The sequence below is a fragment of the Bolinopsis microptera genome, chromosome 4 (assembly GCF_026151205.1).
Source record: "Bolinopsis microptera isolate Bmic1 chromosome 4, MBARI_Bmic_1.0, whole genome shotgun sequence".
NCBI classification, from domain to species: domain Eukaryota; kingdom Metazoa; phylum Ctenophora; class Tentaculata; order Lobata; family Bolinopsidae; genus Bolinopsis; species Bolinopsis microptera.
This window is the reverse complement of record NC_087075.1, coordinates 6,017,662-6,043,458: the sequence shown is the minus strand read 5'-3', so window position 1 is coordinate 6,043,458 and position 25,797 is coordinate 6,017,662. Positions and strand designations below refer to the sequence as shown.

The following is a 25,797-nucleotide window of genomic DNA, read 5'->3' as shown; positions in this document are numbered from 1 at the left end:
TCATTGCGTTCTAATATGTAACTGTAAGTATAGAGACTACTCTGCCGGATCCAGAATGTGAGTTGGTACGCGCACTACGCAGTCAGGCATTGACGGTTTAAATGAATTCTGATAACCCACTCTTATATTTGCTGTAGACAAAAGCTGTGGCATACCATGTAATGCGTGGAGACATCAAATAGGAGGCAATATGTTATAAAACGTCTATTTCCCCGGTATATTTATCATATCGGATCTCTATAAGGTCTCTATAAGGTATCGACTGCCTAGGCATCAAACGATTGGGCGACATCTGTTCGACAGCCGAATTAGCGGTTTTGGACAGGAGTCGCTGTCGTGTTACCGCATCAAACCTTGGCAGTCAGTAAATTATCATTATTATTATCAACCATATATTAACCATATATTAACCATATATTAACCATATATTAACCATATATTAACCATATATTAACCATATATTAACCATATATTAACCATATATTAACCATATATTAACCACAATTTTTATTGCCTAATTTTTTATAAATTCCGCCTTGATCTCGAATCTCGCTTACGTTAACAACGTTCCTCAATTTCCTTCATTCAGTAGAGAGGCCTAGCCAATTGCTAATTATACTATTTCCGGTAACTGTGTGAGTATATTTTTAAAATACAAAATATTATTTTATGTAAGTTAGACTATTTTAAGTAGGTTCAGTTATTTAACCCTCGTTAGTTAGGAACTCTGTTTCATAGCAATCTGTTTTATAGCAAGCCGGCTTACCTGACATCGTGTCCACTTTGTCTTGTAATTCCTGTCCCGCTATTTGAACTTTAACGTTTCTCTCCTCCTCAAGGGTTGTTTTCTCGTTCATCAAATGAATCAGAAGGTTATCTTTCTTCTCAATCTCTTCTGACAGTATCTTGAAGCTGTATAATTAATGATTTGATTGTGGGTTGAGTTGAAACTGTTTCGGTGGCAGCACGTACATATATAATTACATGGATTCTGGGCTATTGCCTTAAGATATACGAGTTTGTGTAAATGTTTATTTTGATAATATTCATCAAACCATATTTTAACAATTACACTCCTTCACTGTCAAATACTACTACAGTAAAACCTCTATACTGTGCCTATCGGGTGAAACAATCAGTGCACGGTAAAGACTTGACTTCAAGTTATCAATTATTCTTGCCAGTGTCAAGAGATGTGGATTCTGGTGGGTAGCATATTCCCTGACACGTGACAGCAATTAACCAATCAGCGTCCACTATTGAGTATTGACCAATCAAAACCCAGAATCACTGTCACCCAAAACAATATGCCTCAGCAGAATCCACATCTGAACTAACCGTTGATCTAAGATGGCGAGAGCGTCAGTTTCCCGTCCCCTTTCAGCAGTTATACCGTCCGACTGCCCAGCAAACTTGTCTAGTTGGTCCAGGTAACTGTTTGCTGTAGTATTTATCGAGTCTTGCAGGGTCCTGTTGAAGAGTTTTTAACAAGTTTGAAGCCATTTTGATATCCCATTAAATAAAATCATTTACTCTTCTGTCGCTACAGACCACACTAATTTAAGAAATGCTTATAAAATTGAACCAACCTAATGACGTCCTCCTTTAACCCGACCATCGTGACAGCATCTTTTTTGTCTCGCTTGAGATTTAGTATTTTCATTTTACTGTCAGCCAGTTGTCCTTCGTACGACTAGATAAATAGATGTATCAGTTTGAAACACAATATAATTGTACCCATAAAAGTTTCTTTATAATATTGGCATTGCTCGTACCCGTAACCATAACCTACTATACTGTATACGATTATCGTCTGTGGTAATCATTGGCCCAATTTTATCGGCTTTACCTTTACTAGCACTAGCAGGAACCCGTCTAACCCTAAAGTGGTGTCAAGACTCGAGAGACTAAAATAATTATTACCTATTTAATTCGCGTTTTTGACAACATTTGGGAGTTCAAATTTTGGGCACTAAAATTCTTATTCCTTGGCCAATTTTTTGTTTTTTCATGCCGATTTGAAGGCCATTAAAGCATTTGACCCAGTCGAAAAAGTTTCAGTTGCATATCTTTTACGGTTTTTGCGAAAATTTGCGTTAAAGTTGATGCCGTGGTGACAGTTAATAATGGCACGGATCCATATCGTCTCGCTTTATATATAGTAAGATTGGATCCAAAATATGATACTATAATAATAGTGTCCCAGCTTCTCTAGAAAGAAAAGGAAAAGGACCGTGGTTGACCGCGAACTTAAGGTGTTTTTATCCTCTGCATGAGCATTTATCATCCAAAATGGGCGTTTTTTTCTTTGCCAAATGTTATCATCAGTTCTAATCAATTTTTTAATTTTTTCGCCGGACCGATATTAAATATGAACTTTTCCAGTTTCATGATGATTAAAATTTAAAATGCATGAAAAATAAACTTCGTTATGTTGACCCAAAAACTAACCTGATTGAGAAGTTCACTTTGTCTTCGCATAGCTTCAACGTCACCAACTACTTCCTCGCTCTTTTTTAAACTGTCTGCAAAAGTATCACGTGACATTAAACATCGTACACAAGAAATAAATGAACGTGTATTAATTCCTACTTCCTTGATACCTAATGTTTATATATTGGACATACTAGTAACCCATTTATTGAAGTTATATCTTCAAGTTTAACTTAAGTGATTTGCACCACTGAAAATAATTTTAATACTTACTGAAATTTTAATTCCCACGGCTTCATATTATATGCTGCATTTTGTTAAAAGTTAGGACGTTAGGTTGAAGTAATTACACGATATATCATTTTAATAAACCTTTAACCAATTTTACCAGCTTAACCTCGTCCTGAAATCGTTATTTTAATAAAATTAGGACTCTCTGTTTCTGCCACTCATTAACAACGTGCATGGTACAACTTGTGTCGGCATAGGGTTTATTTATTATTTAACCAGTTAAGTAATTAAGCTTGTTGTGTACTGTGTAACACGTGATATGACACGTTCGGCAACTTCCTCACCACGCTCCATTCCTGTATGCTTCAGAAACTTCGGTATTTATGCTCGTTTATTAACGCTATTTATCCCGTGGTGGAAACCATGTCAATTGTCAAGCTTTGATCAAATTAATCAATCTTGATTGGTATATAACCGTGCTTCTGAAAACTAACCGTTTATTATAAAAGCCTGAAAACCTGAACCAATGTGTTGGTGTTTTCTGCAGTTCTAAGCATCAGTTTTTAATTCTTTTTTCTCAAAGTTGCTCAGATTTATTGATCGCACAATCATGAAAACAGTGAAAAAAACAGTCTTTTAATCTATATAATTCACGAACCTAGCATATCTTTTAAGTCACTTTGATACTGGTCCCTTTCTTCTTTGAGTGACATTAGCTCATCACCCTGATCTTTATATAGCCTCTGCATGGTACGGAGTGCTTGTTCCATTTCTTTTGATTCGGAGCTCTGGTCAGCGTATGACTCCTGAATAAGAAAAATTTTAAAATTTTGTTAAAATTATTAAACTCGTTGTATAGATATACTTCAGTTCCTGATTTCTGAATAAACATAGCTTTTTAATCACATTGAATAATAAATATATATTGTGACGACGATGTCGGTTTCTTGGTCGTCGTTCTAGGTTTGCTTTCAAATATTTTGTTAACAATAACACTTCGACAGTTGCGAATATTCATGTAAGGATATTTTTAACGTTTCTGTTTTGGCAGTAAAAACTGTAACTATGATGAGTTGCCACATTGGGTCAAGTAGGGTTGAGCTAAAGCCTAAAAGCTCATACATCAATGACATGTTCATGTTGACTATAAGTCCATAAAAACATTGCCTCTCGTCTGTTCAATAATAATTATCTAATCGTTTTAAATTACCTACCAGTATTACCTGCCAGCACTGTGATAACAATTGTTATTTAACATAAACGTGTTTAGTTCCATATTTTATTATTCACCTGAACATCTCGCAGTGTTTCCCGGAGACCGTTCACATTAAGTTCTAAATCCATGATTTTGTAATCCTTTGTCTCCTCAGCTCGCTCAGTGACACTCATCTTTTTTCTCAGTTCACAGTTCACGTTCACTAAGTCTTCCACAAAATCGTCCAGAGCCCTGATGTTGTTACTTCCTTGTTATTAAGAAGGGATGGTTATATGATTATAGAGTTGATTACAATGTTACTACTAATTTTATATATAGTTGTGTGTAGATGATGCAGCTGAACTTGTCAATGAAATGAAGTTTATTATATTTAATTAATCGCGGAAAAATTGTATTTATAAATACATCTTTTTTACAATTTATAATTCCCCAATGTTCCAATTATAAGCAAGATTCTGCTATATCGTAGTAAAACCAAAAAAGAGAAATGGAGCTTTCAAAAAGGTCATGGAATTAAACAGGAATTAACAGGTCACGTAATGCCTGGAATCATTTAAGAGCAAGGAGGGACAGCTAGCGTGTGATGACGGCTCAAAAAGTAAATAACAAGGTGTGCAGCGTAAAACAGCAGTCTAAGGTGGACGGAGCTTTATTACGTGATGTCTGAGAGCACTGAGAAAGCCCTGTGAAGGAGGCGGTGAAGGGTTCTGTGGTAGTCCTTTTTAAGGAAGGACAAATGACAGTTCCATCATTCTAATTGCTATCCGGGGGAACCCACCAACTCCCAGGCAATCCCCTACCAACCAAACGGTTCTTGGCAAGTTTTCGTGAAAAATGTAAACGGGCTTTGGCTTGGACAAACTTTATTTGAACGGACATAAATTAAACCCTAGGGCCCTCAAGCGTTCGCCGTTCACGTAATGTTCGTTCTCGTAATGTCCGTTCAAATAAAGTCCTGATATGGTAGTTGTCTGTTCACAGATCGCCTTCTAAAACTTACAAGGAAATATTTCCTGTAGATCCTTGGTATATAAGCAACATTTGACAGAGCATTGTGTGGAGTGAGCTATGTGCCCATCCTTGGAGAACCCGGCGAATGTCCTTGCTGTACGGCAGTGTTAAACAAGGAAATGAAACCGAGGGGTTCCGTTCAGGCCCTTCACACTTTGTTTCTGTTTAGTTCTAATGTACCGTCACAATAGTGACTTTAATATATACCAATCTATAATAGTATAATGGGGAAATTTTCCAAACCTCTCCGATTGTTCCTCAGTTTCAATTTCGTATTTAATAAGCTGTATTCTCGAAATTGTCTCTTCCATTTCAGTGCATGCTGCCTGGAAACCAAAGGTATTATTGTTAACCAGCTAATTTTAAGGGAATGACAATAGCAATTAAAATGACACAGTTCCATGAAAGTAAACTCAATTTTGACATTATCTTTCTCGTTCCATTTACATAACTTTGTTTATAATAGTTTCTGGCGAGTATATCCAATATAATACTCGGCTAGTATATATGAAACATTTGTCATGGAGTTGTAGAGGGAGTTATGTGCTCGCGGGCTAAAGTACGGATGACCTTGCTGTACGGCAAGTTAAACAAGGATCTGAACTACTAGGTTCCGTACAGACTCAACTCTGCACCCGTGTCAATATGTTCATTATATGCAAGCCTCTTGATTTATAATTAGCGTACGAGACCTTAGTCGATATAGGTATCGAAAGTTCATAACCTGAATTGTAGCCAACTCGTCTTCCAGCTCCCCAATAGTGTTACGAGACTCCTGATAATCAGCTTTATGTTGTTCAACCTGATTTAATATGTCGTTTGTACGTGGCTTTACCGGATAAAACATAACAGGTTTAACATGATATGAAATAAACATGATTTGCATTCTGCAACCACCATACACGAGTTACCACTAGTTACCACTAGTTACCACTAGTTACCACTAGTTACCACTAGTAACCACTAGTAACCACCATACAGCCAATTGTTTTGAATCATAAATCTCAAATCTGGTCGTGTGAGGCCTGAAATTGGATTGAAAACGCGAATATTGAGCAAAATTTTGTACGGACAGGACATTACTTCACGGTCACCACTTTAATATCACAATGTCATCAAATTAATTGCATGATATTGCAATATCAACAATCAATATCTTCAATATCATGATGAACGTCACTCATGGACTCAATACTATTATTTGATTGACTTTAACCCATTAGGGACGATAGGGTCGTTTTTATAACCCACCTTTTCTAGACGAAAAACCAAATTACTAAACGCTATAACGAATCTATAGCATATATGCTCAAAATTTATTGGGCTACATATAATGAAGCCCAATAAATTTTGAGCTCAAAATTTATTGGGCTACATATAATGAAGCCCAATAAATTTTGAGTATATATGCTATAGATTCGTTATAGCGTTTAGTAATTTGGTTTTTCGTCTAGAAAAGGTGGGTCATAAAAACGACCCTATCGTCCCTAATGGGTTAAAATATCAACTGTGCTCATTCCCAGTTGTCAGCAAAAATAATTCGTTCGTCACAAAACCTTCAATTTGAATTACCCCCAGACACTCCCACACTAATACCGTCACTGTACCGTCATATAAAGATGGCAGGAACGTGTTTTATGACTCACCAGAGTGTCCATAAAATCCACCGTAGCATCAATCTCTTCCAGCTTATTTTGACAACTTTCTTTTTCCGATTTTAGCTTCGTCGAAGCCACCTACGAAAAACACATATTGTCATAGGTCATGTAGTACAGATAAGGTGCAGAGCTTTTCTCTTATAAACTTTTAAATATTTTATCAGTTATACACCAGGCCTTTTCCGATTGTATAACAATATTTATCTGAGCCTAAATGATGTACTAACAGGCGATCACTATTTTTTAACCTGACAACGCGTCAACGATATTTAGCCCTAATAATAATAATTATGTTGATATAAAGATCGTATATTTGAAGAGAACATGCAAATTGCAAAGATTCAAGAAGTCGGTATTTTTGTTCATATGTCCTTTCTTAGGGAATCTAATAACCTTGAATCATTATCGAGAAAGTTATTCTAAAACGCTGCCCACTTCATTACGTAATTGCCACATATTTTCTTTGCTCGGCCCTAGAAGTCAGTAGAAGTTACCTTTGATAGTTTCATGGAGACAGTAAGAACCATTTAATTATTTAACCATCTCTGTTTCACTAAATGGTGCAATTTAAATTCGACACTACTGTCTATTACAAGCTTGTCCGCCACTGGTGAAGTATTTCTTTCCAGATTCAGCTTAACAGATTACAGCTAAAATATTTTTTGCCGAGAACTGATATGATTTCTATATATGAACAGCTAAGTAAGCAGCTCAAACTTATATTTAACAAAATTAACATCAGAAAAATAATAATAAACATAATGAAAAAGTTAATAGAACAAATGGCAACTTTTCACCAGGACCTGCAATTACCTGTAATTCTTCATGACTCAGAGATAACTTGAGCAGATTCTCCTCTAACTTTGTCCTCTCACCCTCCACCACCCCCAACTTCTGTTCCTTGTCCTCCAACTTTGCTTTAAGAGTCTCAATATATGTGGTCTGAGCAGAGAGCTTCTCTCCAAGTAAGGACAACTGGTTGTACACTATGTTCTGGATGATGTATTTTCTTATAGTAGCAACCCGCTAACAGCCGGCTAATAGCCATAACAAAACACTAGTATAAAGCGCCGGCTGTTAGAGGGCAGTTAGAGGGCTGTTAGAGGGCTGTTAGAGGGCTGTTAGAGGGCTGTTAGAGGGCAGTTAGAGGGCAGTTAGAGGGCTGTTAGAGGGCTATTAGAGGGCTGTTAGAGGGCTGTTAGAGGGCTATTAGAGGGCTGTTAGAGGGCAGTTAGAGGGCAGTTAGAGGGCTGTTAGAGGGCTGTTAGAGGGCTGTTAGAGGGCTGTTAGAGGGCAGTTAGAGGGCTGTTAGAGGGCAGTTAGAGAGCAGTTAGAGGGCAGTTAGAGGGCAGTTAGAGGGCTGTTAGAGGGCTGTTAGAGGGCTGTTTGAGGGCTGTTAGAGGGCAGTTAGAGGGCTGTTAGAGGGCTGTTAGAGGGCTGTTCGAGGGCTGTTAGAGGTCTGTTAGAGGGTTGTTAGAGGGCTGTTAGAGGGCTGTTAGAGGTCTGTTAGAGGGCTGTTAGAGGGCTGTTAAAGGGCTGTTAGAGGGCAGTTAAAGGGCTGTTAGAGGGCAGTTAGAGGGCTGTTAGAGGGCTGTTAAAGGGCTGTAAGAGGTCTGTTAGAGGGCAGTTAGAGGGCTGTTAGAGGGCTGTTAGAGGGCAGTTAGAGGGCTGTTAGAGGGCAGTTAGAGGGCTAGTTAGAGGGCTGTTAGAGGGCTGTTAGAGGGCTGTTAGAGGGCTGTTAGAGGGCTGTTAGAGGGCTGTTAGAGGGCTGTTAGAGGGCTGTTAGAGGGCTGTTAGAGGGCTGTTAGAGAGCTGTTCTGGATGATGTATTTCTGTAACCTTGACAGGTTACGTAACTCTCATTTAACTTTTGTAGAACGCGATAGTTGAATGGGAGATTTAAAAGGTCGGTGATTACCTGGGACTTAAATGCTTCTAGAGTGAGTGACTTGAGCTCCTCCTCAGTCAGCAGACTGTTTGCTATGGGAACTTCGTTTCTATCCTGTGTCCCTGTAGTTATTTAACTTATGAAAATGTTACTTAAGCATATCTATGGATCATTGGCTTATGATGGGTATATAACAACTTCTGCAAAGAACTGAATGAACAATTTACAGTTCAGCAACTGCTACAAATTTAGCTGCAAGAAGTGGTATGTTACTGACGGAAGTTTGGACAAACTCTAAAGAGGAACTGCGAACCCTGATGCGGGACAGGTATGTATGGAGGGGTTATCTGGCGTAGATCGGACTTAATTGCGAGCTAGTTATAGTAATAGATGTAGTCAAAAAGGGGATGTTGATTACCGGGGTATATCTTGATGAGTTCGTCCCCTGTTATATTTGTTCTGCACACAGGGCATATAGTCGAGTTCTCTAACCATCTTTTCACACAGTCTCCGTGAAAAATGTGTCCGCACCTGCATAGCAAAAAAGGGAGAAAAGTATAACTTAAACTGGCTCATAAAAGTAGTTGCTTTGCGCTTGGTAAACATTGTCAAGATTATGCTTATTCCATCTAGAATGGAAGGAATGTAATTTTAAGTACGTAGGTACCTTGTAGAATTGATATCAGATACGGTGTTGTCCTTGCAAATGGAACAAACCCCAAACTGCGCCCCGGAGGTACTGGGAGAGTTCCGGTCCTTACCGGACATTTATGTTCTTTCAGAGGGCACTCCTTATACTGCACCACTATGTTAGTGTTACAAGAAAAACTTCAACAAAATATCGGCAGCCAAAACATATACGTTAACAAGTTTTGTTATAAAATTAAAACGACATACACTGAAACTTGATACTCAGGAGCTGAGGTCCGGCTGTTTTTATCTCTAGCATGAAACACTCGTGATCAGGGATAAGAACTGCCTTTTCTATTGACGTTTTTGACAATATCTTATTGCTGATTAAGCTACTTTCCAAAATATATTTGTGTCAACTGTTTCTTATTCGATACGGCAGTAAGACCACCCACGATTTAGAATTATTCATATTAACACATTTTTATAACTTTATTAAACAGCATCGTTTTATTTATTCTTTTATCAAACCAAATGAATTATGATTGAGATTCGGGAAATTTTGTACGTATAAAAGGAATATTCTGGAAGATAAATCTGCCAGGTTAGGCTTTTTAGCATGGTTACAAAACCACCCACGATTTAGAATTACTCATATGGCCACATATTGACACATTTTATTACTTTATTAAACAGCATCGTTTTATTTGATATTTTATAAAACCAAATCAATTATGATTGAGATTCGGAAAATTTTGTACGTAGAAAAGGAATATTCTCGAAGATAAATCTGCCAGGTTAGGCTTTTCAGCATAGTCTGACAGAAGCTGCAGCAGACTCCACCCACTTAGTCTGCAATTGCTGTATTGTAATTCGTAGCCTTTCAGTTAACGCTCAACAAAACAAACATATTATATTAAAAATCATTTTTAGTAACTTAAGCAATTCGCTACAATAACCTTAACAAAATCTCAAATTAAGTCATTCAAGTAATACCCATATTCAAGTCTGTAAATTATTTTAACTCCCACTTCCAACTTCTAGTCCGCAGACTGAATTTCCAAATAACAGTCATTGTCTCTGAATTGCTTGACTCGTCTATATAAGAGTTGTTTCAGAGCTTCAATCGAGAGGAAAACTCACTTTGCTCATCCTCAGTTTCCTCACTGTAATTTCAGTACCCGTATTTTTAAATTATCTGCACAGTCATAACCACAATGCCTCCATTCTCCAAGATTAAACCCCGCTATAACGCAAACCTCGCTATAAGTATAAGGGGTCGTTCACATATTACGTAATCAGCCGAGGGGGAGGGGTGGTTTCCAAATGATTACGCTAGTGTAATTTTGACACAATAGCCGTGTGTAAAACTGATTACGGAGGGGGGAGTGGGGGTTAAAATTGTCCAAAAATTGATTACGTAATATGTGAATATCCACAATGCCCCGCTATAACGCGGTTTTAAATCTAGATTATTCCCTCCCTAAATGCGCGTTATAGCGAGGTACCACTGTAAAATTGCTGATCTTCTCACAGCTAGTTTGCCCTCAGAGTAACGAGGAAAGAACTGCCGCCACTAGGGACCAGGATATGAGATGAAGGGCTACCGAACTGTAGTTGCAGAGATCGGAATCGCACTCCTTCACCTCACCTGAAATATTAGTAATATTAGTAATATTAGTAATATTAGTAATATTAGTAATATCACTCAGTTCAAACACAAAGAAATAATCTTAATCGCACTCCTTCACCTCACCTGAAATATTATTACTTGTGAGTTGTGAATTATCGAGCATATTTACTGCTCAGTGAATTATTGTCTTCTCTGCGCTGTAGGTATGTGGTATGTGATAACTTGTGTAATTCTTCCAGTCGCAAACTTTTCAGTTCAAACACAAGGAAATGATTCGTGGATGCAATGTTAAGTTAAATTGAATTATACATCTTCGCATAGCAAGAATACGCATAATCAGGATATGGTTAATTAAGACCTGCTTTCCAGTAGCCATTTACAACTGAAAACGCAGTTTACCGATAATCAAACGAGGTCATTCCGTAAAATTACTCTTGAATTTAGATTTATCGAGCATATTTACTGCTCAGTAAATTATTGTCTACTCTGCACTGTGATAACCCGTGTAATTCTATCAGTCACAGACTGTCTAGTTTGTTGCGTTTATTTGATGGTTTGTTGCGTTTATTTGATGGTTTGTTGCGTTTATTTGCTAGGTTGTTGCGTTTTTTTGCTAGTTTGGTGCAGTGTAACCTATAATAAAGTATTTAAGCAAAGTGGCCTTGGTCGGTGTACCTAAGTCCCAAACTAGTTCTACTAGCAGGGTCTCCTGCATTCATGTTTCTCGGTACCTGACAGACTTGTGAAATATGTTGGCCATTGGTAGACTCTGCTAAGAAAAAAAAAAGAGGTAAAATATTTCATAGTCGTTTAGCACTTAGACGCGTTTCCAATACTAGCAGAAACCCGTTTAACCCTTACTGCCGCCGGAATACTGATGTATGACCGGTGTCAAGTCTCAAGAGACTAAATGAATTATTACCTATTCAATTCGCGTTTTTGACACCACTTGGGGGTCCAAATTTTGGGCACTAAAATTGTTAATTCTTGGCCTATTTTTTATTTTTTCATACTGATTTGAAGGCCATTAAAGCATTTGACCCAGTCAAAAAAGTTTCAGTTGTATATCTTTTACAGTTTTTGCGGAAAGTCGCGTTATAAAGTTGATGCCGTGGTGTCAGTAAAATGGTACGGATATATATCGTCTCGCGGTTCTTTTGCGATAGTCAAAACGCGACAACTAGCGCTGGATGGCGACAACTAGCGCTATCCAGCGCTAGTTGTCGCCATCCAGCGCTAGTTGTCGCTATCCAGCGCTGGATAACGCTGGCCAGCGCAAAATATATATGTTCGATAATTGTCGCTATCCAGCGCTAGTTGTCGCCATCCAGCGCTAGTTGTCGCCATCCAGCGCTAGTTGTCGCTATCCAGCGCTAGTTGTCGCTGGCTATGCGACACTGTCGCACGCGATAGTTTGCGATGGCCAGCGCAACTGGCCATCGCAGAAAACAGTTCGATAACTAGCGCTGGATGGCGACAACTAGCGCTGGATAGCGACAACTAGCGCTGGCCAGCGCTAAGCGATAGCCAGCGCTGGCCAGCGCTGGCCATCGATATCCAGCGCAAAATTTTTGCGCTATTACTCGTCAGCTAGCGCTGGCCAGCGCTAGCCAGCGCTAGCCAGCGCTAACCAGCGCTAGCCAGCGCTAACCAGCGCTAGCCAGCGCTAGCCAGCGCTAGCCAGCGCTGGCCAGCGCTAGCTGACGAGTAATATCGCAACTATATTGCGCTGGCCAGCGCTGGCTGACGAGTAACACTAATATAATATCGAGCGTGCTAAATCACTCTACAGTGGATCTTCGAGTTCGAGATTGTTCTAAAAGGGCCCCCGGTGGTTGTGTCCAACTTCAATCGATGTATTTTCGGACGCTAATTCCGAATCAACCCCCTTGGGCCCATGACATAGGGTTAAAATGCTCTCCTGACGAGATATTGGCGAAAAACTGTACATGTATCGATCACGTGATATGACCGTATAAGGAAGTTAGTCTAATTTCTCGTTATTGTTAGGGTTTCAGCATATGTTTTTGTTAATGATTGGGTTAGGGTTAGGGTTGGGAATGGGATCAGATTAGACTTAGAGGGTTGGGGTTTCGAAAAGTCGTTCAGAACCAGCTAGAGTCAGAGAATGGATTAAAAAAGGCACGTGACAGTCAACTGTAAAGTGATTAATCATCATCCGAGTAATATCGCAAGTATATCAATATGATTTTGATACATTGCGCTGGCTAACGCTGGCTTGCGCTGGCTAGCGCTGGATAGCGACAACTAGCGCTGGCTAGCGCTGGATAGCGACAACTAGCGCTGGCCAGCGCTGGCTAGCGCTGGATAGCGACAACTAGCGCTGGCTAGCGCTGGCCAGCGCTAGCTGACGAGTAATAGCGCAAAAATTTTGCGCTGGATATCGATGGCCAGCGCTAGTTGTCGCTATCCAGCGCTAGTTGTCGCCATCCAGCGCTAGTTATCGAACTGTTTTCTGCGATGGCCAGTTGCGCTGGCCATCGCAAACTATCGCGTGCGACAGTGTCGCATAGCCAGCGACAACTAGCGCTGGATAGCGACAACTAGCGCTGGATGGCGACAACTAGCGCTGGATGGCGACAACTAGCGCTGGATAGCGACAATTATCGAACATATATATTTTGCGCTGGCCAGCGTTATCCAGCGCTGGATAGCGACAACTAGCGCTGGATGGCGACAACTAGCGCTGGATAGCGCTAGTTGTCGCCATCCAGCGCTAGTTGTCGCGTTTTGACTATCGCAAAAGAACCCGTCTCGCTTTATATATAGTAAGATATGGTAATATCCAAAAATTCAGCTGCAAACACTTTCAGTTTACTTACAGCCTCTAGCAGTCATGGTCAGGTTAGCCATGGTGTCCTCGGTACCGTTTACGTCTGCTATCCTCGTTTTATTTTCGAATGATTGACACGCCTGATTTGAGGAAGTTAAGAAACGTCAATCAAGCTTTATGTTTTGATGTTATTTATTATATACTATTATTATATTATGTTATTATAATTATAATGCCATCGCGTTTGCGATATATTTATATTCGTTATTATTATATATTAACGTTTAGATAATCTTAATTTGATTAAGCTTCATCCCATATTTCGGAGTTGAATTCATCGGATCAGGTTGATTTTCATGAGGAGTTTGGGTGGAGTTTGGGGTGTCACGGTGTAATGTTAAGTTTTCTTAGATACTGCCGGGGGCTATTGGTCGATATCATAAATTATTTCGCTTCCACCATTTTTGATAATTTGATCCGAACCAATTTAGTTGTTGACTTCAGATTAGGTACCTATACCTTGCAGCAATTTCAAGAGAAACTATGCGTTGGAATTTGAACGGTATTCTATCATTATTTTGTGAGATCGTCGTAAAATTGTCGAAACGACAGGTTTTACTCACGTGCGGTGATTTAATCAGTAATTAGTATTGTTGGTTTAAGAGGTTTACTCTGAGTAGTTTCAAGAGTTTGTTACAGACGGTTTATAACAAAATACACGTGAAGTATAATGGCAACCGCGCCAAACTATGATCGCATATTTTAAACGGTGTTCATGGCAGTATTCAGTAAATAAACAGTAAATACTAACAAACTGCTATAAAACCGTTTAAAATATAATCGTTGGTAGTCGTTGTCATTATACTTCACGTGTTTGTTGGTTGACCCCTGGGCTCTGTCTGCAACTGCAATTTATAAGCTAAAATCGCTTTAGTTTCAGTATAGTCCTATGATACTTCCAGTGAATTCAGACAATTTAGTGTCAAGATGGAGGTTTCCAGTTAGCGCTGGATCGCGCTAGCTATCGCGTTTACACTATCTCACTATCGCAAAAGAACCGATATCCGTGTTCATGATCATATATAGCCCCACAATGAAATATTGAACCCTGACCAAAAAACCCTGGACCAATTACTAAGCTTCAGTTTTAAGCATAAATTTTGGATCGGCTACAATATCATAACACTTAATATTTCCATAGTTGGTCAGTTCGTACAAAAGTCGTAAAAAATTCGTACAGTTCGGCACCTTTTTTCAGTTCGGGATTAGTTCGGGAAAATTCGCTTCATAAATTTTCGAACTTTAATTGAAAGAACTTAAGTCTTAAATTAACTCAGATGTCAGGCCTTTGATAGATAAGTACCTTTTCAAACGACCGGTGCTTTTAGCGAGGTTAAAATACTCTTTATCTACCAGTACTATTATCACGAAATCAGATATGAGTCAAGATTTATTTCATGGTTTAAAATCATTAAGAATTTTGTTCAAAGAAAGCGACCACTAAAAATAATTTTCACTTGACGCAATATCATTGATTTAAATTGGATTTCTTTGCGATATCACTACTAATATATCATAGAGATCAGGATTGATGCTACAGCACTCATTAAACGATTGCATTTTATAAACCAGATTTTAAAGTTATTTAATTGAATTGATAAGCTGTTTCTTAAACAACCATTCCATAGGTGCACAGCACATCGAAAAGTAGAAAGTTCAGTGCTGAACTTTTATAGATGAACGTGCAATTTAAAAGAGATCGACAACTTTGTAAAGCAGATTATAATTACATATAGTATTCCCACTCCCGATACATCTCAACCTGTGAGAGGGTATATTCTTGCCATTAGTTTAACTGCGTCAAACTTACGATGGTCTAGACGCGATATTTTCTCCTGCGTGGTGCTATATAACGAGAATTACATAACCGAGATTTTATTTTATTTTATACTCCAAATAGTCGGCATCGGTTTGTGACTGACTTTTGTACCACTGTACATCAGGGGTCGCTCCTATAATGAAATTTACCAAGGCAAGAATGCCTCCCTCCGTGACAAGTAACACTGTTCACTACATCCCTAGACTGAACATCACTGAACTTGGAAATGTTTTGGGCTGGGAAAACTATGTGCTCTATATAAACTAGCAGGAACCCGTCTAACCCTAAAGTGGTGTCAAGACTCAAGAGACTAAAATAATTAATATCTATTTAATTCGCGTTTTTGACACCACTTGGGGGTCCAAATTTTGGGTACTAAAATTCTTATTCCTTGGCCAATATTTTATTTTTTTATGCTGATTTGAAGGCCATAAAGGCATTTGACCCAGTCAAAAAAGTTTCAGTTGTATATCTTTTACGGTTTTTGCGGAAAGTGGCGTTAAAGTTGATGCCGTGGTGTCAGTAAAATGGCACGGATCCATCCATATATATCGTCTCGCTTTATATATAGTAAGATATAATCGCTGCTATTGACTTCTTCCTCGCTATAATCGGTGAGTATTATTAACGAACGAATCTAGTATATTATAACCAATATATACTAATAATCTCAATAGATGTGTGTGTGTGTGTGTCTGTCTAGTGTATGTCTGTCTGTATAGTGCCCAAAGAGTGCCGACAAAACTCTGACGAAGCCAAATGATTAAGGTTTTTCAAATCGGTCGGTGGTAAGTGGTTTAAAATTCGGTAAAAATTCCTCGACAGCTTTTTAAAATTCGTACAGTTCGGCACCTTTTAAAAGTTCGTACAGTGCGTACTGACCAACTATGAATATTTCAGACCAACTTATTTCCGGCAATTTTCGATTACCGTATCAGTATCACTATCTGCAATCTGTTAAACCCGATTTGTTTAAACTGCTACGCATAATACCTTATTGGACCTTATTTGGACGGACATTAATTGAACGCTGGAGGCTCTAACGTTCATCTTAAGGTCCATCCAAGTTAAAGTCCGTTGAATTTTTTTCAAACATTTTTCCACTTCGAACTTTTTGTCCAGAATATGACAACTATGAGAACTTTATTGTGCCGTAAGTTAACGACAAAAAGGTTCTCCTTGGTCTGCCGGAGGCACTGAAAACTCTACTAGTATATGATGTTTTCAAGGGTCACTTGGCGGAAAAAGTCAACGAAATTATGGCACTCAACAACATAGTTCATGAGCTAGTCCCCGCGCGCCAACATGACAAACTTGTTCCAGCCTCTAGATATTACAGTAAATCGTGTTGCAAAAGACATTGTCCGACGTTGTTATAGTTCATATTACTCAGGGGAGGTAATGAAACAGTGCTAGGAAAGCTCCACGTGATGTTAAGGTTAACCTAAAGTCTTTATCTAGAATTAACTTAGTTAAAGTGGTTTCGAGTAATATTTCAGCGGCAACTCAGCAACTGCAAGTATAAGATATTTGCACTTATGTAGCAACCAGTGTTACTTGACCAATTATTGAACGTTTTACAATCATAAAGGTGCTCCACTGCTCCAATTCATCACACTTAGGATAACGTGAAGATTATTGTGACTGTGTGTAAAACTTGTTGCTTAAACTCGTCGCTCTATTTATTATAAACACAGAACTCGATTAATGTTGCGATGTTGTTATCGATTCTTCCATGATGCACTTTTATTTTCTTAATTTATTCACAGCAGGCAGCACCACACCACTTCAACTCATTCAAAAATTGATTTGACCAAATATTCAAGGTAATAACTTAATTTTTTCTATGTATTTATTATTTCATTTTACTGTAGTTTATATTTTATTGTGGTCTGAACTCTGACATATATTTATATAGATCTCAACTCTTGTTGTTATATTTCACTATTATTTATATAATATTTGTAATATTTTACTATTATTTATATTTTCTTGTGGGCTGATACATAAATAGATCTTAGCTCACCCTGAGACTGGCGTTACTGTTTTCCAGAGCACATCCCCTCACACTTTGAATCATATCAAAACTTGCGTTCACTGGCGTGAGAGGCATTTGGTAGTCCACTGTTACCCTGTAAAATGTTTCCTTGTGTTTGAAAGCTTGTTTTCAACGTAGATTAATCCAGGATTGGTTGACTGTGAAGAATAAGATCTCGGCAGATTACTTTATTTGAATTTTGAGACAGTTATTCAGGCCGAATCACTAGTATTAGTAAAATATAACGTTACCGCATGTTACCGCATGTTACTGCATGTTACCGCATGTTACTGCATGTTACCGCATGTTACCGCATGTTACCAGTTACTATCGATACAGCGGTAATACAACCTCAGTAAAGGGCGCCTGCCCGCCCGGCAATCCTTCAATTTATTAAATTTATTTAAATAAAATCATGTGACCGTGATTATGTTGATTAGACTCAAGTGTAATTGTTCACGTCTGTGGTCTATTATATAACTGTACCCCCAACTTCTTTATTCATGTCACGAGGTTTGGTCGTGTGAGATGATTGATGAATATCTCACTGCGAGTCGCATATAAACGCGCCACGTGACCTGTATTAGCATGCCACGTGATATGTATTAGCATGTGCCATGTCTGGAATATGGATTATGGATATCTGGAATGGCATTATATTGTACCTACTAATTACTGATAATAGCCTCCACTATTTATAATCTTAATTCTATTATAAAATAGTGAAGTTATCGTTTACCCCATGTCAATATATTCACGTGATACAATTATTCTTTTATAATGGCTCACTCGTCATCCGCCTTCGAATCAAATTCTCGAGCATCATGACGTGATAGTAATAGACATGGTAATTTACGATTTAATTATACTGCTATTTAAGTGAACCCTTTCATTTGCTCCATAAATAAGTGTTCGTTAAAGTAATAAGCTAATAAGGGTCAAAGTAAAGAGGGGTTTTACTTGCATTGTTTGTTTTGATGTCTCACAAACTATTTGACAACATACAAAACTGAGATTTTTCATCTAAATTTTGGATAACATTTTACTTTTTAGGTTCCAGTTTTTTGAAATCTTGGATAAGCTCCACTAACGTTAGGTGTATTGTAGTGCAGACTTCCCAAACTTCACATTCCACAACGTCCGGACTATCCGTGGAATTTGTAGTTACATTCTGGAAAATCGGACAGTTCCGCAACTTTCCCCCTGAAAATCATATTTTTGTTAACATATACAATTTTACGGCAGGAGGCCAGCGACGTTCGACAATAGCAGAGAAAGAGAGAAAAAATTTAAGTTGTGACCACGATTGAGTTAAATCACTCTAAGTCATAAATATTTCTTTTGATTACTCGTTAATAAATCGAGTACAATTCGTCTTCGGAGAACGAATACCAGAAATCGTTATTTAAAGTCCATTAAAACTTAAAGTAATTTAAAGTCATTTAAAGTCCATGTTGACTAATGATAACAAAATTGGGGTCCTTAACTTATACGTCTCTCCACAGATTCATTGATGTTTAACTTGAACATTTGTAAATGATTTGCATAACTATTCAGCATATTCATTGTAATGGTGTGGTCGCCGTTATCTAGACTCATAAGTAGTCCTAGGTTCCCAGATTAGTATATAATTCTAACGGCTAGCCCATTGCGCCAACATTATAAAATATTAATCCCTACAACTGTTGGTACAATCCTAGTTACATACCACTTTTTGAGCTGGCCTCTAATATCTCCCCGTCGACTGATTCTTCCTCAGCCTCATCGTAGAAACGCTGAATTGCTTCAGCGGTTTTCTCGTCCGCTAAAAACCAAGCGGACCCTGCTGCTGATATGTCGTAGCATCTCATACACCGCCGCTTGGCTTGTCGCTGGACCGCCTAGAAGTACGTAATAGTGAGCTAGAAGTACGTAATAGTGAGCTAGAAGTACGTAATAGTGAGCTAGAAGTACGTAATAGTGAGCTAAAAGTACGTAATAGTGAGCTAGAAGTACGTAATAGTGAGCTAGAAGTACGTAATCCCCGATTAGAGTGTTGAATTTAAAGACAAACTGGAAGAGTAATTGCTGGACTCCGTTCAAAATTTACGAGCTATATTTCAAATATCTTACTCGTCACTCGATTGGTTTGCTTTGAATTAATAAAACCGCTAAAAATAACGCTTCATTTGCCGATTAGATTGATTACATAAACGTTTATTTCCATTGGTTGCTGGCATAGTGGCAACAATGTCCAAAAGACCAACTACACAATTGGTCATAAAATAGTAAACTGTCGGGTTATGATGATGATAACCTAACCACTTCTTCGACTCGAAGAAGTTACTACGGTCAGTTACTACGGAATGTGAGATCATATCACCATTCACTGTTACCGACTTATCCATACTCTGTGGCATACCATAACTTTAAATGACAAGAAAGAACTTTGAAGCTTCCTTCTTTATTCTTTCCCAATACACCTTCAATCAGATATATATTTTGAATATACAGAATTTTCAGCCTCACCACTTTTAGACTTTTTGGTCTAATGGCTTGTAGTATGTTCCTGTAGTCAGACACGAGTCTCAGCCAGAAATCACGTAACCTTTCCGACATCACGTCACTTCACGTGCGATCTGGTCAGTTATACGGGTGATTCCAATCTAAAATTTCTTTGACAAATACTCTACAATGCAGCTTTACTTGTCAATGTCAGTAAGTTGTAAATACTAGCCGGAATCCCGGATTCCGGGAATCCGTCTAACTCATTTCCTGATTTTGACAACGCCTGGTGGTTCATTTTTCGGGACCTAAATTATTCATTTCTTGGCCGATTTGTATTTCTTCATACTAGTTAAAAGGTTATACTTATATTTATAAAAGCATTCGACCCAGTCAAACAGATAAACAGATATTTGGAATCTTCCCTACATTTTTATCTTTCTGAGATATCAATGGCAAATCAACATACGATTGTGTCTATGTTGGCGTCTTATGTTCGTTTTATTTTCAAATTTTACGAACGTTATATTCTAATCGAAAGATTTAACTCCAGAGATTATCCTTTATAGGTCGAGAGCTTCTTAAAATATTCCTCGGTGGAGTTGTTCCTCTGACGGCAGTATCTGAAACAAAAAACACAAAAAACTAACCTCGACATAGTGCATCAACACGCAAACAACAAACAAAGAAAACAGACGTTTCATTTTGAACTGATTATTACTGAAATATTTGCTCGTAAGAAACGAGCTGGTCAGTCGGTAATTATGACATATTCTTTGCGGTGATGGACCACTTGTAGACCACGTGTAGACCGCGTGTAGGAAATCAGTGTGGACACGTGGTATCATTACCTGGCAGATTTGTCCTTACCTGTGAGTGAAAACCATGTGTGTAGATTATGTGTGCAGACTGCAGAGTAGAGTCATAACTGGATGTTTGACGGAAGGTGTCATCACCTCATGAATTAAACAGGAATTAAACAGGAATTAAACAGGAATTTGAGGCGCTGGCGAGTGTACGTCATAACATTTCATCCCTCCTCCCATCACAAAGCTTACCACGTGACTTGCCACGTGACTTACCAACCACGTGACACCCACCTACGTCAACTCCACCGTAATACTTACCATCTCAAGATTCACAAGTGTCGAGGTGTTGCGAATCTGGTTAGGTAATGCAAGTCAGCATCGTATTTCACGAAGCTTCCCACGACCCACGTTGACGTAGACGCCATTCATGCTTTAATCCTTTAAAATCTTAATAGTGGCAAATGCAGTTGTTGTGAATGGCCGTGAATGAACCATTTAAAATTCACGTAGAGATCCTTCATGCTTTAACCCTTTAAACAGTGGCAATATATTTTAGGTAATACTAATTAATATTACTATATAACTCATTATAGGATTCTTAAAGACTGTCCGGTAAACGAGCAATTTAACGATCTTTAAAGTGGTTCAATTTTAACTTTTATTTACGACAATAACCGCTATCAGTTTATTATGTAATGTTTCAACGGAGTTACTTTTATTCATTTCCTGTTTTCGGGTTTCCCGTTTGTGTAAAATATAATCATGAACAATTCTTGGGAATCTGTAATCATGTGATGAACTATGCTAGACAAACCTTCTCTTCAGGCTGGCAGGACTGTCATTACAGGCTTCGTAATGCTAGTACGGGCGTACGGCAGGTTTGTCAGAGCAACCATAATCTACCCTGCATATAATATTAATATTATCATAATGCTATTGTTGTTCCAGAAATTATACCCAACAACAAGATGGACAAATTAGTGATAATTAAAGTTTTTGTTAACTCAGTACTAATTTCAACTCAACATTTTAATTATTTAATATTCTTGGTTGAATTAATGCTTTAATGATTGGAACAGAGCTTTCAATCATTTTGTTGAACTAAACATTTTGTTCAACTTAAACAGCAGTATTTAATAATCTAAGCTATATGGCATGCTTGTTTGTAAATTCGTCTGTTTTAATTCCAGATGACTTTTAACATTAGTCACTTATTCGTGAACGACTCAAGCTTTTGCTTGTAACCGCTGAAGAAGATGCGAAATTCACGAAACATTGCAATATACACAGTCAACAGGCCGAACAGGGTGACCAGGGTAAACAATGTTTTAGTAAGGTTTTCTCGATCACAAAGTTTTATCTTCCGGGAAACATTTCTCTTCTGCATCAGCTTCATAAAATAAACACTTGTAATGGTAAGATAGATGTTAAGGGCGATAGCCGATAATAGCGATAACTTTCCTCTGCACTTTCTGTCTTCTAATTTAGTCTCACGGACCTCTGCAACACGTGACAAGTACCGTGTTAGTCACGTGACGATCATCCGCCTTGGTAACCAGTCACGTGACAACCAATCGCCCTGGCAACCAGTCACGTGGCAGCCTCTGATTGGCGCGCGCGCAGATATGTAAAACAACGGTTTTACTCTTTAGACTCTGACACAAATTTGCGAGCGTGACTGATCACGCGTGTGTGCCGTACATAACAGGCTCAGGTTAAAATTCCAATAACGTACTTGTTGTAGCCATAACGTCGTTGTCATTTTATAGCTCTAGTCATTTTATAGCTCAATTAGTCAGCACTTTGTCACACTTAATACTATATTAGGCTGGACTCGTTTATCCCACATCATCACCTATATCCCCTCTGGTTGACCATTAATATTATCATTAAATATAATGATATATTATTATATCCGTTGTGCAGTGATTGAACTTGAAGCGAGATTCATGTACCTACGTATTTTTGGTTCTGACGATACGGTGACGAACTTTTTTCTCTGAACCTAGTCTACCCCAGTGTTTACTGCTCTATACCACTGCTTAGTTATAATTCTATGTTTATTCCATTTTCGGTTAAACGTGTTGATCTTGATTCGAGTTTCAAACATGATTTAAAACTTTCTATAGCAGGGAAGATTAAAGGGGAGCTTCATTTTTAATATTTTTCCTACTACACGCCAAAGTCAAAAGGGAATCGGCACGTGCGGAATCGCAATTTTTCCCATTCTCCACGACAAATCGCGATTTTTGAAGTTTGCCGCGAAAAATTGCGATTTTCTCAGATCCTCGCGACAAATCGCGATTTTTCAGTTCTCCGCGACAAATTGCGCATTTTTTCTTTAAATCTGAGGACCAAATTTGCGCAATCTCCTTTAACTCCGAGAGCCAAATATCACGTTCTTTATAATATAAGGGTGACCGACGACTGAACCCAATTGAACCTAGTTCCCAAACAGTTAACAGTCAGTTAACTGGGCACCCAATCAGCTTAATTGGGTGCCCAATCAGCGTAAATCCCAAGACGACAACTGAACCCAAATTTTCCAAATCGTCAGACGAAGTTTTTCATTTTTAGGCCAGAACTTGAAAAGATCTTTAATGGACTGACTAGGGACATCAAATTCAAGGATTTTGAATAGTTCCATAAATGTATGATACATGTGCAGATTCTCCGGATTCATAATCAATGATAATGTTCTGCTCAGTGACTGCAGTGCAGCGGTTTAGTGTGTTCAAGACAGTAGTTCTTGCTAGCCATTGTATATGTTTATTATAAGTTCTCGAACGTGCACATGTTAAGTAGTATTCTTTATGATCAAAATCGAGGATGTTACCAAATATAGCAGTCTTATAGATCGCTTTGCAATTGCACACATTTTATTCAGCCTGTGTTTTTGGGATTTCGATTCCACCCCAGCAACTTATACAATAGCCGGCAATAGCTAGTACAAGCTAAACATAAAGACAAGGTGCCGTTGTCTTGTGCATAGTGCCGTTCTCCATGCGGTTCGGCTTTGTATTAGAGATTCCTGAAGGCACGCTGATCGAGAAAAGACGACTTCAAGCCTCCATCGTACTCCGTTTTATCGATTCGTATATGTAATGTACCTAAATATATAATAGCTTATAATGTTAGTTATACGTAGCTGTTCCATCTTGTAAACAATTTCTCCGGGGCCTTTGAAAGTTAGCCTCAACTTAACTTATAATCCTCCAGAGGACGTATAGTAGACCGACAGTGTTTGTTATCTTCCACTAATCCCGAAATAAACACCTCCGAAGAATCCTCAACATCAGATGGCCTACTGGGGTTATTTCTAATGAGGCACTCTATGCTCGTTGTTATGTCACTCCCTTGTCTGTGAGAGTCTCTAAGTTTCGATGGAGAATGTTAGGACATATCTTAAGAGGACAGGAAGACTCACCAGCATACACCTCTATGTTATTTGCTATAAATTCTGATATTTTTATGGAAGGGAGACGGGGTAGACCATGTTTAAACTTATTAGATGTTATTAGAAAAGACTTGACTAGTAGAAATCTTGATATTAGACTTAAGAATTTGACTGATTTCGAAGACCTTAGATTTTTAGCTTTAGATAGGGAGGAGTGGAAGAAGTTAGAAGATGGTTGATGTTTTTGTTTTCTTTTTTATGCGTTTTGATATCTATAAGGTGCCTAGGATGCTCTTTTAAAGAGATATTTCGTACTTTGAAAGATTTACTACTAATCCCGAAATATCACCGCTGTGGCCAATATAATAAAGTAGTGTCAGAGCTTGCTTATTTTTAATGGAACGTATCCAATATCATTTTTAAAGCAATTCATAATCGAATACTAGTGTTCATTAATTGTGATGAATCCTATTTATAACTTACTATATTGATAAGTAGATATTAGATTGATCAAGTCATAATTAAGGAAAATACGTGAAAAATAATATGGGGAAAACAATGATGATGACCTAAATTTTGGTAGTGCGAAAATATGGTGTTTTTTTTTTCGAAAAACCACCGACTTTCGTACCATTTAAATATGTCTCGTAAGTTATGCTGTTTTATAGCAATAATGTATTCGAGATTATGTATATATTATTGTTTTGCTTATCATACAGCTTTTCAATATTTTAACTTTTTAGAATATTTAAATCAGATAATTTACCGTCAATCACATTATTATTTATACCACAATTTAATTAAACATTTATATTTAAGCACGCACCGGATAGCTTATTAAACTTGATGATGTTCCAAACAAAAAAGAAAGAATGTGCTTACTGATTTCGAAGCATCATGGACAAGACTGGCAGATGTTTATAATTATTGGTATACTCAAAGAAACTCATGCGAGTCAGGGAGACCACCTTCGTACTCTGACCACGTACTGATCACTACTCAAAGCTGAATTATTATTTACTTGATGAGAACTCAGCGACTGTTTAGCAGTGGTGGCCTACTTTATTGGCGGCATTTTTTATTAAAGACGGCCTCTTCATAACTAGTAGTAACCTCGATTATTAGAAGCTTTGATTTTTGTAGGAAGGTAGATTTGCCAATTTTATTCGCCACTAAATGGTTGGCTCGAACAACGGTACCTTCCGGTATGTATAGTTCTATGGTATAGTAGTGGCCCTTACCTACGATGCTGCTTACGGTATAATGTTAATAAATGCCAATCATTCCAACCTCCGCCGTTTCTCGCCTTCAACTTGTTCTTCTTCCGGAGCTATTATATTATTTGCCTATTTTGCCTACAGAAGTTCGCCCTTCTGGGAATATTTGTAGGTCACCACACTCAATAATAATTTTTCGCACATATACTGATAAAACTGGCGGGTAGCAATTAAACAGTAAACCTTTAACAAAAGGATTTTTTCCCTGAAACATTTATAAATCATTCACAGCAGCACGACTAATGCCAATTAGCACGACTAATGCCAATTAGCACGACTAATGCCAATTTCCTTGCTAAAAAGCTCGTCATCACTCGGATTCACAGAAACATATTCCGGTCCATGGTCTCCGGTCTCTGGAACTTCACGCTCATAATGAGCTAGATGGTCTAGAGACCGGAGTATCTCATTATATTCTA

At 38.2% G+C, this 25,797-nt stretch overlaps 2 protein-coding genes across 3 annotated transcripts in view; both read right to left on the bottom strand.

The window, feature by feature from the left end:
* Positions 1-9,302, bottom strand: part of LOC134814478 (ELKS/Rab6-interacting/CAST family member 1-like) — a 75,910-nt gene extending 66,608 nt beyond the window's left edge. For both annotated transcript variants that reach the window (XM_063822606.1, XM_063822607.1), the window contains exons 1-13: positions 9,105-9,302; positions 8,856-8,968; positions 8,468-8,559; positions 7,363-7,542; positions 6,538-6,627; positions 5,616-5,693; positions 5,135-5,217; positions 3,955-4,111; positions 3,323-3,470; positions 2,452-2,525; positions 1,590-1,693; positions 1,339-1,470; positions 767-912 (exon numbers count right to left, since the gene is read on the bottom strand). In XM_063822606.1, the coding sequence (XP_063678676.1) occupies positions 767-912; positions 1,339-1,470; positions 1,590-1,693; positions 2,452-2,525; positions 3,323-3,470; positions 3,955-4,111; positions 5,135-5,217; positions 5,616-5,693; positions 6,538-6,627; positions 7,363-7,542; positions 8,468-8,559; positions 8,856-8,968; positions 9,105-9,205 (1,498 nt within the window). In that variant the 5' untranslated portion in view covers positions 9,206-9,302. The remainder of the gene's footprint in view (positions 1-766; positions 913-1,338; positions 1,471-1,589; positions 1,694-2,451; positions 2,526-3,322; positions 3,471-3,954; positions 4,112-5,134; positions 5,218-5,615; positions 5,694-6,537; positions 6,628-7,362; positions 7,543-8,467; positions 8,560-8,855; positions 8,969-9,104) is intronic.
* A 669-nt stretch (positions 9,303-9,971) lies between these two features.
* LOC134814207 (uncharacterized) lies at positions 9,972-20,612 on the bottom strand. The gene is made up of 6 exons (XM_063822270.1): positions 20,546-20,612; positions 19,120-19,291; positions 18,503-18,614; positions 17,400-17,505; positions 13,544-13,634; positions 9,972-10,718 (listed from the first exon to the last, which is right to left on the bottom strand). Exons 1-6 carry the CDS (start codon positions 20,597-20,599, stop codon positions 10,615-10,617), a joined length of 639 nt encoding a protein of 212 aa, XP_063678340.1. The 5' UTR covers positions 20,600-20,612; the 3' UTR covers positions 9,972-10,614.
* Positions 20,613-25,797: the final 5,185 nt, after the last annotated feature.